The sequence below is a fragment of the Ylistrum balloti genome, unplaced genomic scaffold (genome assembly GCF_031769215.1).
Source record: "Ylistrum balloti isolate Yb309-2 unplaced genomic scaffold, AGI_CSIRO_Ybal_v1 Utg369752, whole genome shotgun sequence".
NCBI classification, from domain to species: Eukaryota; Metazoa; Mollusca; class Bivalvia; order Pectinida; family Pectinidae; genus Ylistrum; species Ylistrum balloti.
Genome location: NW_026781955.1, coordinates 209,004 through 228,949, shown reverse-complemented (window position 1 = coordinate 228,949; position 19,946 = coordinate 209,004). Strand labels below are relative to the sequence as shown.

General features: G+C 34.3%; 1 protein-coding gene across 1 annotated transcript in view; it reads left to right on the top strand.

Moving 5' to 3' along the window:
* LOC132543296 (advillin-like) overlaps positions 1–18,352 on the top strand; it is a 28,493-nt gene extending 10,141 nt beyond the window's left edge. Inside the window, exons 2-28 of the mRNA XM_060206785.1 lie at positions 4,747–5,105; positions 6,794–6,871; positions 7,278–7,334; positions 7,969–8,046; positions 8,232–8,284; positions 8,595–8,694; positions 8,862–8,972; positions 9,260–9,326; positions 9,658–9,811; positions 10,228–10,306; positions 10,481–10,582; positions 11,010–11,166; positions 11,597–11,694; positions 12,012–12,152; positions 12,275–12,361; positions 13,351–13,416; positions 13,649–13,735; positions 13,973–14,056; positions 14,173–14,234; positions 14,351–14,450; positions 15,048–15,140; positions 15,444–15,488; positions 16,036–16,101; positions 16,412–16,537; positions 17,083–17,154; positions 17,430–17,525; positions 18,182–18,352. Coding sequence (XP_060062768.1) covers positions 4,747–5,105; positions 6,794–6,871; positions 7,278–7,334; positions 7,969–8,046; positions 8,232–8,284; positions 8,595–8,694; positions 8,862–8,972; positions 9,260–9,326; positions 9,658–9,811; positions 10,228–10,306; positions 10,481–10,582; positions 11,010–11,166; positions 11,597–11,694; positions 12,012–12,152; positions 12,275–12,361; positions 13,351–13,416; positions 13,649–13,735; positions 13,973–14,056; positions 14,173–14,234; positions 14,351–14,450; positions 15,048–15,140; positions 15,444–15,488; positions 16,036–16,101; positions 16,412–16,537; positions 17,083–17,154; positions 17,430–17,525; positions 18,182–18,352 — 2,789 coding nt within the window. The remainder of the gene's footprint in view (positions 1–4,746; positions 5,106–6,793; positions 6,872–7,277; positions 7,335–7,968; positions 8,047–8,231; positions 8,285–8,594; positions 8,695–8,861; positions 8,973–9,259; positions 9,327–9,657; positions 9,812–10,227; positions 10,307–10,480; positions 10,583–11,009; positions 11,167–11,596; positions 11,695–12,011; positions 12,153–12,274; positions 12,362–13,350; positions 13,417–13,648; positions 13,736–13,972; positions 14,057–14,172; positions 14,235–14,350; positions 14,451–15,047; positions 15,141–15,443; positions 15,489–16,035; positions 16,102–16,411; positions 16,538–17,082; positions 17,155–17,429; positions 17,526–18,181) is intronic.
* Positions 18,353–19,946: the final 1,594 nt, after the last annotated feature.

Below are 19,946 nucleotides of genomic sequence, written 5' to 3'. Positions count from 1 at the left end.
TCAGTTGTTAAGCATACATTCACAAAACAAAATCATACTAATGTTTAATATTTAGAATAAATAAATTTACTAGCATATTATTTCCGTCGGCACCTTTTTAAAATGTATCATTCAAGGTTAGAAACACACAAAATGTACGCCCAAACAGTGTTATTGAACACAGAATATCAGTTGAAATATAAGACTGTTTTTACATGTATCGATTACACGAAGTTATCTTTTCGCATAAAAAACAGATAACTTGCATTTAATGTGGGATTCAGAGGTTAACAATCTTCTGCAGTATTGATATATCATAAATGTTTACTGTTGTATAGAATGGCTGGATTTTCTATACACTAATAATAGAGTGACAAAAAACTCCGATAATGCCCAGTATATAGGACTATAAAGTGTGTTGGTATGTTCTTAATGCGGAAATGTTCATATAACCCTACATGCATCAGTAAGCATGTCCAAACAAATATCGATTATTGGTGAGAGTTTTGTTTGTTCTATCAAATAATTTTTTGTTTTAATTAATTTTAAGACCATTTCCCAACCATTGCTACAGATGTTAGGAACTTGTATGTTTCTAGTCGAACAAAGATTTGTCCTTTCTTACTGTCTGGCACAAGTCTATGGGCAGGGCCTAATGTATTTATTGATTATAATGTATATAACCGGAACTACCCAATCTTCAAAGTGGTTTGATGTAATAGAGTTTATGTATTGTGTACTGATGTATGTGAAAGCCTTTAAACACACATTATCTGCTTGTTCTTGTGAGAGTAGTTACAACAGATTATGTATGATTCAGAGATAAAAGAGAACCACGGCACTCATCTTTAAATCTTTGACAACAAAGGTCAACAGATTAAACTGGTCTGTTCGCTATATCTGACAAGGAGGGACGACGCATTCACAAGTTAACGCAGGCTTTTTTGAGTACCGCCTCGCAAGCTATTTGTACAATGTTGTCTACCAGTTGTATTCGTCATGAATAACTTATTACTGTCGTATTTACAAGACTATATCTGACGCCATCAAGGATGCAGATGTACACAAAAAAATCTCCCTATTATTTATAAAGCAATTCTCCTTTGTGACGAAAAGAGAATTTCAAAGACGGGAAGACATGCATTCTCTTTACAACACTCATGTCAAAAATCATAATCTGAAAGACATATATGTCTTTCTCCTGATTGCGGAACACGTTTTAAACAAAAATGAATGATAGTCAAGTGCCCAACAACTGAAATAATTGTATGCACGGGAATCAGTTAATGTGAGGGTCTGTATAAGAGGAACAATCACATATGTAGTTCTTGGATCATGATTTGATGTAATGAGGTACATATATAATAGAACGAGGTGTGTCGACGATGCAGTATCATGCTCCTACATCGCTCGGCGTGGTTATCAATGTTATATGAGGCTTGGGAATTCACTATTGTAGTCAACCTTGATTGCATTCCTCGAACGACGACGAACAAACAATATCAATCTATAAAATGAAATACGCACTGAATGGGATCATTTCCGGAACGGAAAAAGGTTCTCTGTGCAGCCTTGATTAATTCTGTTTTACTATCCATTGGAATGGCACTGTACTTGTGAGGGATAGACTGTGCAGTAGTTGGTTGCTGTACGACCTGGTGTGGTCTGTGGCATGTCCACCATTATTGGCAGGATACCTGTCGACACCTGGCACAGGAAGAGAGATTAGCTGGATGACACGTCACCATTGATTTGTTTACAACACTCTCGACTTCGTTGTTTTCACACAAGGTATACTCTGAGTGATGTTAATGCTTTGGAACTATTACAATGTATACTTCGCCTAAGCACCAAGAGTTTTCAGGAAGTTTTTAGTGAAGGAAATTAGTTATTTTAGAACATCGAAGAATCCGTCTTCTAGGCAGTGATAAAGGTAATTTGGACCCTTTTTGTTGTAAGTATTGCATCAAATCGTGACAAAACATTTACTAGCTTTTATGGTGATGTACTAAAAGACCACCCGGGTATAAAGTTTATAGCAATAAAAGTTAATTGTCAACTATGATATTGGAGATATCAATATATGTTATATATTGTTTTGTGTTTTGAAATTAATGATATTACAAGGAATTTACCGATGTCTTTAATATACCACATAACTTACATCAAATACCTTTCAACCAACTGGGATGTATTTTAGAATAACTCATTAAAACGTCCTACTGTTATAAAGGCCACAATACGATAACCAGGTGTGGTTTTCTTCATTATATGTGTGAAACTTGTAACGAATAGAAGCGAATGTAGATCTAATTTCCGGAATGAATAAACACATCATTTAGTTTTCCAATGTCGTTTATATTGCACTGGTGTATTTATGTAAACTTTGAGTCCTGTTTTGTTGACTGTTGTCAAGGAGCTTAATTAGATATCCACCGAAATGTACTACAGTGACAGATGTATACATGTATATATTGGTTATGCATGCTTAAGCTGCCTGAATATAACTTGTCAGTGGTTATTTTACACTATTTAAAATACCGAGATAAAGTATACGGAGTTTTGTGTTCTTAATGTTCGAGGAAGTGATAGATTTGAAATGTATGCATCACATGTTAGTATCAATTTTAATTTATTCTCATTTCATTCTTAATTATGCAACTGCATTGGCAAATTTTAGGGTTTTATTGAAAATTGTATGATTGTTGAACACTCGTTTTTAAATACCTGTACACAATATACGATGATTGTTATTGATTTATAAGAGATCCCCCGAGACAGATCATAGTATGGTATAAAGGCATTATAAACGAGTATTTAAGTACGGTTATACCTAGGAGATTTCATGCTACACTTACGTCTACTGGGGTGGATTTTTATCTTACAAATGGTCCCATAGCCTATCACATTAACATCAAGGACCTTGCCCATTATATCCTTTTGATATATCGGTAAATAACTCTCGATCCGGACATGAAAGCTCGCCTCACCACCTTCCATTAGTATGATCCCGGGCATTCTTATGATAAGTTGTCTTATGTGGTGTAAGGATGATATCACAACCTGCACCATCCACTAACAGGTCTTCTTCATGAATATGTATACAACAATCAAAACACAATTTGCATTTCTCAATATTGTTTACGTCTGTCTGTTGATGGCAAAGCCCCAGACATTGCCACGTTAGGTGGTTTGATAGATTAGTGAAGACTGACGGAGGCTACGTTTGTGCAGAGAGATTGGACTACTCTGTACATATTCCATAAAGAACACAGAGGTATGAGATAAGTTACCAGACTACATGTAATTAGTGTATGAAATAATCTACATTTCTCATTCGGAGACACGTTATATATTTCTTTCAAGCAGGAAGTTAAGGTATCGATGATGATAGCAAGGCATTCTAAGTTCCACGTACCCAGTTGTTTGTACTACTGACCATTCCTATAAGGACGAAACTACTATGATACAGCTTAATCCATTGCTTGGCTCTACCATATCTAATTTCATTTTTAAAGACGCTGTCCTCTTTTATATAATCTTGTTGTGTTTGTTTTTTAATCTTGTATAGAGTACACATTATATTGTAGATATTTATATCATGAATGTGTTTGTATCATAATGATCAATAGTAACTGCTGAAGAAACTCTCTCTGTGTATATAGTCTTACTTCCAGAATGTGATCTGTCTTAGGGATTTTAAAACTTGTTGAGGGTGAAATATCGGCACTAACAAAAAGTATGTTGTTTGTTTTATCTTTAGTTTATATATCAAATATCTATACTAAGGGATGAAAGAGTTTTCGTAGCTAATAGGAGATTTTCACCAGCCATTACTTCGTGGAGATGTCTCATGTGTATCCACTTTTGATGATAAATTGTCAAGTGTTATTGCTTTACTATTTTGACATCCCGATTGATGAGAGAGATAGTCTATTCCAAAACAGGGACTTGCATTCATGAAATTGAATCATAAAATGAAGTTAACAATCTTATAGCCAAGGGACCGTGGCCATCTATGACCATGAACCTGGAGACCACCATGCCTTAGGAACTCCCTACAAGCTTGTTGTACCAGCTTTCGGACTTAACAATTACCACTTACACACTTCTTTAACTTAAGTTAACTGAGAGTATTGCCGTTAGATTAGTTGTGAAAAGATAGATGAATTCAGCGAAAAAAATGTGAACGTTTGAACACGCAGTAGGAAGTAACTTTTACGTGTCTTATCTACAAAATGGCTTTCTTAAAGTAGTATGACCGTGATTTTTATACATAAAGGCAGGCAATTAATTTCATCTACTCTTTATATATTAGTATGTGATATGCGAAAGAGCATGCTCTATTAATTATCTGTAAATATATGGTATATTAGATCAATTGGTTTATATATCCCCTTCGCAAAGACGGCTCTCATGTGTCGGCACCCATTGCCAAGAGGTGAAGGTCCGCAAGTTATGCACTAGGACTTGGCTCAACTAGAGCCCTCTGCTGTGTTTGGAGGCGTTTTTGTGTTCAAACAATAACGATAATATTGTTAGAGCAACGATAGAGACAGGCCGTCAACGATCTCGACTTTGTCATACAAAGTCATAACAGATTTATGCGAAGTAGTTACAAACATAAATCGAACCAGCAATGATGCAAGGTAGAGATGATCTAAGTCGGTTGTACAATAATCAAAATCATAAACTAAATGTTCTTCAATTCTAGTGATATAAAGTATATCTTCGCTTATTCTCAATTTTATTTTTTAATCTTTTCAGCGACACGACCGAGGAGCGGGAAGAAGAAAACTTGCGACCGTCCAGCAAGTCGGACGACGCCCCGTGTTCCTGTCTTCTCAGGAAATCAGGTGCACGGAGACAGACCGTACAGTCGAACTACGGGCCGTTCATCTCCCATCCGTTTGTATGCTAAAAGTCCAACCATCATTAGCGAACGGGTATATAGTGCCTACGCCAGGAGTCGCCCGTCAACTGGGAAAACTATGCAATCAAAGAGCCACACCATGACGTCAGCAGCCAGATCGGAGCGGGAAACCAGCTCCAGCTTCCGTTCCATTGATCCCGCTTTCATTGAGGTCAGCAAGGACGTCATGGGAGTCAGTATTTGGAGAATTGAGGTAATGTTTCTACATCGAAGGTTAAGTTATCAAATTTCTGGACATTAAGAATCATAAGTATAACTTTATAGGGTTGCGTCATTAGTATTCTTCTTTATAGCGCAGTATTCTATATTTAGGTGTTGATATAGATAAAAATTGTTATCAACAGCAGCTGTTTATGTAACAATTTAACTATATATTTAGATATTTGGTTTTGATGGCTGTGACTTTACAGATGTAATTGGATTCATTGTTTTTCTTTTGTGTAGAATTAATTACTTTTTACGATTCACGAACATTCGTCAATTGTTAGAGATCACTAATGGAGAAGGAAACATGTCTTCCATTCTATTGCATCATATACGGTCGATACGAGATATTAAGTTTCTGATCATCAAGTGTGAAATACACTGCCATGACAGACGCTGTATATAGCGAGTAAATAATTAAAAACACCGACCTGTGGAATGATTTATCACAGTTTAAATATCACTGTTGCTATGCTGTCCTGAAACATTTCATGTCATATGCGTGTGAACAATTTTGGCGTCTACAAGCTGCGATCTATATAACATTATTATATATGTTTTCTTGTCATGAGAAATAATTGAATTTATTACTATTAATATATCACACAAGGAGGTAATCGTAAAATCCGTAACACTACATAAGGATAGTTAGGTCTGATTGCGAACAATCCCATGCTTCAGTAGTTCTGTATAAGGACAAGTGTAACGTGATCTACAGACGAGAATTATCCGGGTCAGTGACACGCTTTGTAGGCCCTGGGATCTTCACAACTGTACATTTAAACCTCACAGTGACACAGATGACAAGATTGCAGTGTTTAATTAGGATGTTTGGGACGATTAGCGACAATGGCGATCATGTTGATACAATAAAGAGACGATAAGACTTAAACCCTTGAGAACTATTTCATAACTCTCTTGTGGGGCTATGAATTCCCGGTTGGAGTAGTTTATTATAACTTAATTCGTCACCCGATTTCAGCACTTGATAAAGCGTACGAAAATAGATTTCAGAGCGCTAAAGTGTGCTCTTTCTATGAGAACTAGGTCTGTAATGACAGAGATATACAATTGAATATCTGATGAATCAGCTGTAGTTGTACTGCACATGTGTTTTTGTGTATTGACATGCCTGACATTGTGCTGTTGTGTCTTGAGAAGATTTCTTAATGGATATAAACTTTGAAACCAGTTTAAAATTAACGTATTTCCCATTAACTTTATATAGGCATGAAAGAACACACCTTCGGTAAAATATTGAACAATTCAAATTAACATTACATGTGCTTGCCATTTCCATAGCATACTGTTTGCATATTTGGTAATGCTTTTTGTTAAAAAAGAAACTACTTGTGTTGATTTTTAATCAGGCAAGAAACAAGCATGCACTCGCTTGCGATGATAGAATGCTTGTGTTTGAGATACTTATGGCCATCCACATCTTACTCGTAATATTGAAGCAGCTTCGAAAGCGACACATAAGATTGGAAACAATTGTGAAGTGAATCGTATTGGTCAACAAGTAGAAGTAGGGGGAAAAGATAATTCAGCATCTGGAACATTATACACAGGCATGCTGGCGGTTTTTTCTCCTATGATTACTATTGAGTGGCATAAAACAGCAAAAGAGTTCTTTACCTTCTCAGCACAAAGCTTGATATCTTGTCTTTTTTACAGAATAAGATAAAAGTGGTTAAGATAGATGAAAATGAGCACGGCTTTTTCCACGAGGGAGCAGCATATGTCGTGTTAAAGGTAAGCGGATCAGGTTACCAGAAGTTTGTCGATGAGACAACCTATTGCCCAGAACGTTTTTTCATTAGTCGGCTTTGTCGACACCAAAACGTAACCCCCACCCCACCCCAACTCCTCTCCATCACTCTGCCTCGAATTAACACGAATTGTCACCAAATCAAAACCAGAAAGCTTTTTGCTGATGTATCCTACTTTCTGATTAATACATGGCTATAGATCTACCTTCTTACAGAAATATATTATCACAGGTTGAATATAATACAGAAACAAAAACAAAAAAATAAATAAACAGCATGGTACGAATGGATAGATATAGATCCAAAACTGATATATATGTATACACATACATTAACGCATTGCATAGAACACTTATCACAAAATTGTATATAGAAATTGTGTGCTACAGATTGATGCCGAAGAGATAACTTCCTTACACTACTGGTGCGGGCTGGCGTGTCCAGAGGTATGTTATCAATATCAGATCTTTTCACAGGTAAACACATTCACATTCCCCCAGTCTACTCTTTAAAGTTATAAGAACAATAGTTTTCACCAGAGGAAATGAAAAGAAGAAATTTTAAAAGAATAGTATTTTTGATGAATATGTGTCAGATCCTTACTTTTCCAATCTTTGATACTCTATGTAACGATAAGAATTTAAAAAATGTTTTTGTGATATTTTCCAATTAGTGATCTTACCTGAGTGTCGATGCAAAGGCGAGTGAAATATCAATTTATTGAAATCGTTTAATGAATTCCATAGACCATCGGCACCAGTGTAAGAATTTGTTTATTATATACCATGTTTTTCTTGAAAAATAAACGAAAACTTTTTATTAATTGCCATACAAAGACATTTCGGCGCAGACGGTACATTTTTCATCACCGAGACAATCATATGACGTCATTGACACGTGACTTGCTTATGTCGTCACAATATGATATGATATTCATGACATGGCTGTATAACATGGCACGAAAAATCGATTATGTGATATACGTTTTTACCATATTTTGGCAACAATGTTTCGAAAGAAAGAAAACAACAAAAATAGTTAAACGTTTGTTATCCTGCAATTTACTTGTAACTGTTACAGGCGGAAGCTAAATTAATAGAACAAAAGGCACATGAACTCGACAGAATCCTTAACTATTCTACACTGTTCTCTAAAGAGGTAAGTACTACTTTTGGAGATTTTGTTTTGTCTTAAATAATGACCTTGGCGTGTGAAGGTAACCTGTAATTACCGTCATATTGTTTTAAGAAGATGATAAACTGTAGTTTATAGTTTATTTCAACCTATGAACAATCCTTGAATGTATTGCATTTCAATAGACGTAATAAATCTTAACATTTCAGACCCAGAATCATGAGTCAACATGTTTCCTCCGACTTTTCCCAGAAGGCGTGATGTAAGTGGGTTTTTTTTTATGTATTATTAACTTTCAGTACGTAACAGTGAGTGAAAATACATTTATCGCAGACCATCTGTTAAACAGGATCAATTCTAGGCGTTATCTTTTCAAACATTTTACAAGAAATGAAGAGTGTTAATGACTATACAAATCCTTTTTTTCAAATGTGACGTGTTGTGCTATTGTTTTGTATGCAGATACAAAGCTGTCGTTTTTGTAAATGTTCTTGCAGGCTTGCTGAATTATGGTTTACCTTGTGCCCTGAAAAACTGCTAAAATCACATGAAATGATATTTTTCTCGTTTAGATACATTGAGAATAAACCAAAGACAACGGTCAGCAGAGCGGCAGCATATATCAAAAGGATGTACCGAGTGATGGGCCGGAAGTACATCCGAGCTGTTTGTGTAAGTAGTCCTACATATCATTGGAAATAAACATAATCTATTATTCAGCAATGTATTATTGTTTTGTTAAACTAGTGTATCATATATTTATTTAAAAGAGACATTTGATATAAAACTAAATTGATATAGATATGAACGTGGTTGTAATGTCCATTGTACCAAACCAGATGGAACCCTCTCTCAACGCTCTGGATTCTACCACTGCCTGTATACTGGATGGACATCCAAGGATGTATGTGTGGGTGGGAATGGACTGTCCCTACAGTACTAGGTTAAGGGTATGTCATTTCTGGCTATTTTACTTAATGCTGTAACAATCTTTGATTTCTTACAATGTACTTCCGTAACTCTGTGAATGAACAAATACTCATTATTCTTTATCTATCTTTTTACTTTTTATACTTTTGTTCGTCTTCGCATTTGTAATTGTCAAATGAATTGTCGAAGAGTTTATTTACTGTTCGTATGATGTTGCTTTTATTTTGAAATTCATATTAAAGTTACACTTTCTGGAGGCGATTGATTCTTCTTCTGGAATTTTTACAAGGAACAATTTTCTGTTTAGGCGATCAATTTAGCGAAGAAATTCCGGAACATGCAAAGGAAGGGAATCGCACATATAATAGTAATAGGTGAGTTGACAAGGATTTTTGAGAAATGTTGAACTATTTAAACAAAATGTAGGGCGATAGATAAGGTTTGCAGCTATAATTACAGATTTATATATATATATATACATAATTATTCCCACTGACGAGTGTGGAATTGATGAAAAGCATTCCTGTGTTTGACTCCTTGTATTGACAAAATTACATTCAATAAACACTGATAGCTATGTATTTATTGTTTCCTGATAATACTAATAATCAGGTTCCATCATGGATGAATTGATTATGCTAGCTTTTTTACAAAATAATTTAATGGTTATAATGTCAATTGATATTATCTGTAATTATATTAAAGATGAGAAAGACGAAAGTATGAATATGGCCTTCCGAAAAAAGCTTCCTAATGGTCACACTTCATTGACCAACGGTGATACCCCATTAGTGGATGATGACCACACAGAACCCGGAACTGTTTCAGCAAAGGGGACAAGGAATACTGTACTTCATAGGTTAGTCTGCTATTGGATTGTAAAAATCACAAGTGAATAGAATTTGATAAAGTAGAACCAAATGATGAATCAAATTGAATAATACAGCTATTTCATCAGTGATGCAAAGGGCCTAAATTATTGAATCCGAAGAGGGGATTCATGATAATCCAAATAAATGGAAATTAATGCTAAATACGAGATGGGGAGGAGATGCATTAGCCCATTAATTCAGTAGATTTTGTAACTTTTGATATTTAATCATTTGATATTAGTAATATTAGTATATTAGTAATTCAGATAAAAATGGAGGTTTACATTATTCTAATAGCCAACATGCCCCTTAAACCAAAGTGAAATATTCTTATTATACCATATATATATTGGTGTCTCTCAAACGGCAATTGCGGTACAAACTAAATCCTTATTTTTGACAGAGTGAGTGGAGGAAAGGTCATGTATGACATGCCAGAGGCTTCACGCTGTCCTCTATACCACAAATACCTCGTCCGAAGGGTAAGTAGCAAATTAATGATGCTCTTAAAATCAATTTATTCTTCCGTGCAAATTATATAATAAATTTGTTGGTACATTTTTAGAACTACCCATATCTTTAGCACAGTTGATTATTGGTAATGATTTAAGCTGACTATGCATTACTAGCAACATTCCTGGATTTTCTATGTTTAGGATAGCTACCTATTAGATCGAGGTCCAAACGCTCCAATGTATGTATGGGTTGGACATGAAGCGACTGAAGGAGCAATTAGTCATGCTTTATTACGTGGCAAGGTATGTTCGATCCATTGTTGTGCACATTGTAATTGTAGGATCGGTCTCGATTGTAAATTTGTATACAATGTGAGTGCCAGTTGATTATCATGATCAATCCTGATAATTTGATTACAAGAAAGAAAAGCATTTTTTGTTATAGTGTTTAGTATTTATCTACTTCACTGTTTTCAAGGTCAAACAATGATAGCGTTGACTTCAAGGAATACATTGTTCAGAGTGTAATTATAATTAGTAATTTTTTATATCATGATATCCGCACGAAAGCGAATTTATATATATATATACAAAATTTATTCATATGTTTCCAGTTTGTCACTTAATCGATAAAATCAACACGATAATAAATGTATATATTTTAATCTGCCAATACCGTAGATTGACTAGAAAAAATATCATTGGGAATCTATTTATGCTGTTGCAACAGGCATTCTGTGAGCATCGGAACTATCCATCAACAATAACGGTGTGTCGACTGAGGGAGGATCACGAACCGACAGAATTTAAGAAAAACTTCTTTGATTGGCGTGAAACAGATACCAAACGTCGACAACTGACGAAAAAATACAGTATTGGAAATATAGGTATATGAGTATCTAGTATCTAATAGTCAAAGGGTGGTCTAAAGACGTAAATCACGACATATTAACGTATATCATATTGTTCCTTTTTATTTTATGTTAATATTTGTCAATTTTTGACAACTAATAAGCTCGGAAAAAAGGGAGAAATTTACTACAGAAAAGTTTTCTATGTACTTTTTAAATTACAACGTTGTACAAGACACACAAGTGAATAACATCTTTCGATATAAGTTGAGAAAAAGATAAAGTAGAGTCAAACAATCAGTTGAACTGAAATTGTGATAACCATCCTACCTTTTCCTACCTTTACACAGGTTAATAAGTGTATGCTCTTTCTTTCTACTCAGTATATAAACACAGTGTCTACGTATGTGTGTACTCTCAATCCCTATATTATCACTTCAGATGTCAATGATTTTCGTTTTCGCAGAACGAGCTTTGTTCTCCACGAAAGATAACAGGACAGTGGCTAAGATGAACGAGCATTGGTCAGATGATGTGTTTCCGGACGGTGACCCAGAAACGGAGGTGACTGATTACAACATTTTCTTTTCATTGTGATAAGTTAAAACAAATAGTTTAATCAAGGGATGTATGGGAAAACAGGACTTTTCATCGATACAAGGCAAAATGATAAATATCGAATATCGCCAATCTAATAGGAGCCATTCTACAAATATAATTAATAAAACAAGTGATCACTTAGTCAAGAAATTGATATAAAAGATACGAAGATGATAACTACCCGAATATGTTTTTCTTACTGGTGTTTCATTTTCTTATTTTCTTAATTATCAATACTCTCATTTAAACATCAACTAATCCTGTATGTAATACTGTATTAGGTCTGGCGCGTGGATGGGGACAAATTGGAACAGGTGCCGTGGGACCAACATGGGGTGTTTGTGAATGGACAGTGTTACGTGATCAGACATCGGATTACAGAGGCGGAGGACAGTGTACATACCCTTCTGTACTACTGGCTGGTAAGTAAATAAGTTTTTGTTTAGGTAAAACGACAAGGGAGGGAACTCTCGGGGAGATAATGATACAGACGTTGACATGGATTTTAGGGGCACTCTCAATGCGCTCTAACTTTTTATTCCAGGGATCAAAAAGTCCAGAGAGTGTTCAACAAACAACTACAGATCTGGTATTGGACATGAACAGAACAGTAGGATACAAGTGTGTTTTAGTAAGTACCCTTGTACGCTAGTTATGATAGATTATACAGTTGATGTGATCGTACTGACACGTAAATGAGTATGCAGATGTTGGATTAATAGAACAGTGCAGTGTTTTATTGATTTATATGTTTATCTAAATATTATTAAAGGAAATGAGTGAAATCTATCGGTGACTATTGCCCATTACCTCCGATAAATTTGCTGAACACCCACATGTGACAAGAGTAACATACTGTCGATTCCGTTCGTTTGTTTGGTATATTGTAGTAAATCTTTGTGATTGACGTCTGATGTATATGTATGATGGATTGAAGGTATTCTTCCACATGATCAGTCGTAATATCAGAAATTGGCATCACTATTCAAACATCTGATAGCATACTAAAGATACTTTACTGTAAAACATTAATGTTAGTGGGTACATTATTTCATGGTTTGAGCCTAATAATCCTTTAAATATTTCATGCTATTACATCGTCTGAAGTCTCTACTGCGTGTCATTTTCGCGGTTAATCTATAATCCTAAAATCGTGCTACACCATTACCATTTATATTCAGATATACCTTTAGATATTTAGGCTCACTGATAACTAAACACCGTTACATTATCAATCCAATAGTGTTTTTTTATTATGATCTTTACAGATCCCTTAATGTTCACAAACGACCTCTGATTTCTAAAACATTATGCAATAGACTCACACGCGAATAACATCTTTGAATACATGTTTATATTTAGATACACTAGAACCAAACAATGAATCTGCATCATAAAGCTGTTTTATCCTCCTAGAACTCGTCATTGATGCTACACCATAAAGCTGTTTTGTCCTCCTAGGACTCGTCATTGATGCTACATCATAAAGCTGTTTTGTCCTCATAGGACTTGCCATTGATGCTACATCATACAGCTGTTTTTCCTCCTAGAACTCGTCATTGATGCCAACGGCCTAAATGTTAAACCCAACACTTCTCACCTTACTTTCTTTTTTTAAAGATACGAGTTTTGGATGAAAAAGAACCTCCTCACTTTATGTCCACTATACAGAATAGTATTCTAGTGGTAAGTATCTTTTTGTGACTATAATCAATTATCGTCAACAACACCAATCGTAGGTGTATGGCATTTGACAATGCGGCGGCGCCGACGACGATGGAAATAACGATGATGATTGTAATCATTATTTCTTATTAACAAAGAGATCAGAAAATAAACAATAATGACAAAAATTTTGACGTTTTCGATTTCATTATCACTGAAGACATTTATTCATGTAATTGTTCTCTTCTGACAGTATGATCAGGATGTCCAGGACAACCCTACAGATCGACAAATGTTCTGTGTCAGAGAGTTAGAAAACGGCAGTATGAGGGTACAACAGGTACATACAAGTTGGAGAAAATAGTCTTCGGTCTTTGTTATATGAGCGCTTAACTGTTTCTTAATGATATTTTTTTTCTTTAATTAGTGTGAAATAAGATCTTACTTCGTACTCAAATAATTGATACAAAGACAAATACAGATATAAATATTCGCAAAGAGGCATTCAAAACATTGATTATGAAAAATGAAATCATAATGAATTTTGTTATGTTAATGTTCAGAATTTCATGTGTAGGTGCCGGCTTCATCTGAATGGCTTAATACATCGGCGTCTTTCGTTGTGATGACGTCATCCGGGTGCTATTTATGGTTTGGAAAGGTAAGAAAATATAAAATTCGTACTGGAAATATAAAGTATTGAAAAAAGAATGTAAAAAGAAATAGAGTCATTCACTGAGATGAAATTACTTAATCATTTTTTTTATGTTCGTCCAGAAATCAGGAGGTCCTGAACGAGAATATGCCAAGAACTTATTGGGATTCCTCAATCCGTCAAGGTAAGTATGCACTTTACAAATTTACAACTTTTTATTCATCTTTTTCAAAATGGTAGCGTCGATATTTTTCTTTACTTTAATTTATTTCATTAGATACCGTTATTTATATTTTTTAGAATGTACACTTTTGAAATTGCGACCGAAGGTAAAGAGGGTAATGCGTTCTGGCATATGATGGGACCAGAGGCAGATCATCCCAAGGACTTCACAGAAGATGTAAGTATAACTTATATATATCTAGTAGGCTTGTACAAAAGATACAAAGATTCAACACGAATTAATAATCAGAGGTAATATATGATATATATATAGACTGTTAAACTGCACCATTAAGTCGTTTTACTAGGACTCGTCAGTGATACTTACACTAGGCCCAAAAATGTGGTATGAGATAGGAGGAAATCAGAGTTAATCACATTCAGTGTCAAAAATCGTACAACAGGCACACACGTAAATAGCAAATACAAATTTAGAATAAGATCTAGTAGAGCCAAACAATGAATTAAACATACAGCTGTTTCAAACTTCTAGGAGTGATCGGTGATGCTAAAGGCATAAATTTCGAAGCCTAGGAGGCGACTAAGGAAAATCCAAAATGATCGAAAGAAAAGTAAACATTTTGACGTGGAGGAGCACAAGTCCATAATAAATATATTTCGTAATTTTCTTGTTCGATAGTTTAAGAGAACTACGTACATGTGTATATACAAAACGTGTGGGTGGGGGCATAAAATCAAGAAGATAGGTATATATCATTCCATTGTTTTTTAACAACGGTAGATATGTGTAAGTATCATGTATTATTTTTTACAGAAAATGGAACGCCGGCCTCCCCGAATGACTATCTGTCATGTTGGCCAAGACTCCCAAAATAGATTTCATGACATCGACAACTTTACACAACAGGTAAAGCAATGTTACTTTCTAACTACTATAAAATGTGGTTTTCAAAGAATAATTGATATTGCAATGCAAGCTGAAATATCTAGTCTTATGTTTAAACTAGTTAGAATGTCTTTATTAACGCTATCCGAGTACTAATCTCGTAAAGTCATACGAAGAAACCTTTACTCTGTTAGGCAATATAATTTCGAGCTTAAAAATTCCAGTTTCAATACATTTTCTTTCAATATTTCAAGATGGGAGATTGCAGATTATTATTGTAATAGAGTGATTACTACTAAGTTTTAACTTTGTTATCCCTCACAGGATCTAACGGACTCGGAAATGTTCATTCTCGATACCTTTGATCTGGTAAGTGTAATTACTCTTCGTACTGCAATGCATTTACTGAAGACATACAAGTAAACAGGTCATTTTATTACAAACCTAGATTCGATTGAGTAAAATAACGAATTGAACTGTGTAATAGAGTTACTTAGTATGGCGTTTCTATTGATTTCATGTGATGACGTCAATGACTGCGTGGAATTCACTTCCTCTTGTTCACTTTGCAATAATTTTAAATTGTTTGTGTTAAATATGTAGAAACACGACGCAACGTTGAATTCACTTTTATAATATTTCCTGAAATCGCAGAAATTTGTTTTCATTTTTATTTCCCATTATTTTTTCAAGTAATGTTGACAATATAAATATATATATTTAGAGATAATTTGATTCCGAAAAGACAAGATTGTTCAATCCAGGCATAAACAAGTCTACGAGATATGTTAGGGAAATGTGGAAAGTCACGTTTAGAAATTTGATATGTACTGTTTTGCCTACAATGATGATTTCTGTGTATTTGGGTACGATTACCAGATGAAAATTTTGAGTGTCTGGCTTATACATCTTACAGGTGTACTTATGGATAGGATCCTCGATGGACGATGTTGTCAGATCTCAAGCATACAATATCATTAAGGTAGGTCAAACCGAAAGTCAGCAAAAGACGTGAAAATCTAAATCAAAATTTCTCTGAACCGATAAGTTGGTTATCTAAAACTCTATACAATTTGGCCAGAACAATTGTTCTCAATATAATTTTTCTTATCCGAATTCCAGACCTTTATCGAATATGGTCAAGATTTACGTTTGCTTTGATAACATTCAAAATCATGATAAATTAAAATAAATGTCCATAGTACATTTTGTTACATGAAATCATATTATTCACATACATAAAGATTGTACCTGTTTTTCTATCGCCTTCCTATCTACTTCTTTCAAAATAGGCCTACATGCGTAAGGATCCTGCAGGACGTACCTTCGATTCGGTACGTGTGTGGATGACGTCACAATACCACGAGTCTGAAACATTTACGAAGTATTTTAGGCGTTGGTCGAGTAATGGATACTGTGTAAGTATAATTAAGTCTTCCTATCTAGACCTCCAGAAATAGAATTTCCTATCTAATAATTTTATAGCTTTCACTTTTTATAACACGTAATTCACGTTTATTTTCATTATAGAACAATGCCGTTGGCCATTTGGTTTTGTTAAAATCATAACCAATAATTTTCCTTGCATTCCCTCCAAATAATTAGATTTGTTTAGGAGACCCAAAATTATATTTAACATTTAAAGAAAATAATTTCAATTTATTCCTTTGATTATAACGTTGAAATTTAATTAACACAGTGATATGATATGTACGTGAACAAGAAAATGTGGACTCATAATTTAAACGTTAATAATACTATCTTGAAATGGAAATTGAAATAGCAGACATTAGAGTTAATTAAACAAAATCTTTGTTAACGTACAAAAGTGTTTTTAATTACTTAGCACTTCAACAAATGACAAAAACGAATAATGCGTCATAAATTGTTTTTTGTTTAGCTTTGCATCATTAACCAATATTCCCGATTTCTGAATGCTAAAAGAATGTATCTTGAATTTCAGGGGAAAGACAAATATGAATCCTCTCGGAAAAGGATCAGACAGGAAAACGCACAAATAGATGTAGATCAACAGGTAAGGGGAGACAACCTTCAGTTATTATTGCTAGTATGTATGCGTCAATAAAATATTATTACCTCTGCAAATAAATGTGGATCTTTTTCATGAAACATATTGCAATTGTTTAAAATATTCTACTTCAACACATATTACTTGTCATTCAGTAGTCCAGAATGATGGTTATTACAAGAGAGATTAATATGCCTGCCTCTGAATATACTTCACGAATAAATACAGAGAGATACATTTTGCTACATACATATATAAAAAATATGTATGCTTCATTGCAGATGGTAGACAAGTCACACATGAACTATCCGAAACATGATTACCGACTTCTCCTACGGGAAGAACAGCCAGAAGACATCATAGACCAGCACAGAGAGGTGACTACACGTTCTTACTACTGATTGTAACCCTTACGATAATACCTACACTATCTAAAGTCGGATGTTGCCCACTCTTAATGTTTGTTGTAGTCCAATTTTGTATTTAGTATTTCGCCAGATGTAAAAAGACAGGCAACAACATTTTTCATGACGTGACGAGTAATGAATAAAACCGCATTTGTATAGTGTAATACTAGTATTGATTATCATAAACATCATATGTAACATCATCGAGGAACTGTCCAATCAAAATTAAGAATTATTTTACTTCTGATGAACAGAAATTATCACAATGTTATTGTCCTTTATCTCAAGGAAGGTAGCATTTCTTACGTATTATCTGAAGATAACAGTATGGACGTTCATTATCTCGAATCGATCCATTATAATAACATTAGTGACCATTATATCATGATATAATTATATAACACGTGGCCAGCTATATATTGTCATCACGTGACGTAGACTATCTAGTTCTATTGGTAGATTATAATTGTTGAAATGATATCACATAAACATACTAGTAGTGGCTTTGCATGTTGTATCCGCCTTCGGCATTATCTCCGTTTCTACTGATAATTATTACCGTGTTGAGGTTTTTATTGCCATTTACAAAAATATGATCAATTCATGGTTTTTTTAATATCTTTTAGTTCCATCTGACCGACAAACAGTTCTGTGACGTCATGCGACATAGCCGGCCTGAGTTTTACCGACTCCCTGAATGGAAACAACAGCAAATCCTACGATCAACTCGTCTCGCATATATACCCCCTACACCAACACCTCTCGCCATCAGCACCCCGACCCCTCGTGAAGCGTGACAGGACATTTAATTAATAAAATCATTTTAGCACTTGCGTTACTCATCCTGATTACAAGGAGAGAGCATCGGCTAAAGGACGCTGGTGACAATGTCGTTTAGAGAATATCGTTGAGTAAAACGAAAATGAGAAAAATGCTTTCTATAAACCATTATTTATTCATATGAAAAATGAGCTGAAAAATCATTTCAGGCGTAAATAAGAGTCAGAAACATGTCTAATCGTACTGATTAGTATCTGGTAACGCTTGCAGTGAATCAAACTGCATCTCTCTACATCAATGAATGAAACTGACGATTTTGGTGCGTAACTGCTATCAGAATTCGTGTTTGTTGGTGTAGACACAATAGATTTGGTATACCGATACTAAAATAGGTCTAGGTCTTATTTTGACCTAATTGGTAATTGGACAGAGAACATTTATCATTATTTATATATACAATTACTCAGGGTATATCTAACTGAGGGAAATTGAATTGGTTATACCCTTTTTGGAGGTAAGTTGACGGTATCGTCTAATTCGTATGATAAGTTTTTAAGTATGTATATCCTAATTGTCTGTATGCTCTGGTCTCATTTGAATGCAAATGTAGCGTGGAATATGTGAGAATGCATAGAAATAAAGATAGTGTGAATTATTGACACTGAAATGGCAGTAAAAGTAGGTGTGAATAGAAGTTGAATGATAATTCGAACAGTTTTGGTTGATTGTTATCATTGAGATGTTATATCATTGCGTCATCACTGTAATTGGTTGTGCTAGATAAATGCCTCTGTAATCATGCCTCATGTATGATGAATGTCATGCATGCTAGATGTGTAGCACATTATTGCAATATCTTCTGTGAATAAAGATTTAATTTAGTTTCATTCCGTCCTTTTTAGTATATTATATCTGTATCATTAATATATAACTATGTAATAATTGTCCGAACTAATTATGACATACTTTAAATTATGTATTCATTGTTATATACATTCATATAACTAATTGTGATATGATTATTTAATTATTTATCCATTGTTATGTATAATTATAACTTACCACGCAACATTGTTATCGTTACCGTTATTTTGGACATTATTGCAAATTAAAAATATTCAACATGATTTTATAGTTGTTTTTCTTTATTTCTAAAGTTCCGTAAGTTGAGATTATTTAATATGATATAGAATGATTTTGATTTTGACGACGAAACTTTAACACTATAATAAAATATATCTAATTTTACCTTTTTCATGTCATGTGTGAAATAACAAGCAATGTCTGCTATTATTCTTAATTGCTGAAGAAATCTTACTTCACTTACTACACTTATGCAAAACAATATTCAACAAGTTATTGGTTGTTGTTTTTTCGTACAAAGAGACGTAAATAAACTTGAACTTCCTTCCTTGATATGATGTCAAGGAAACACCAATGCCTTGTAACTGTTACGGCGATAATTTCAGGTATTGGCTTAAAAGGAAAATTTGCACACACAACAAGGAAAATGCTGATATTGTCCATGTTCCTCATGAATTCGACATTCTTATTGTGCTTGGTCTTGAATCTGGTCTGTAAAATGCATTTGTCTATAAACATCTTATGGTC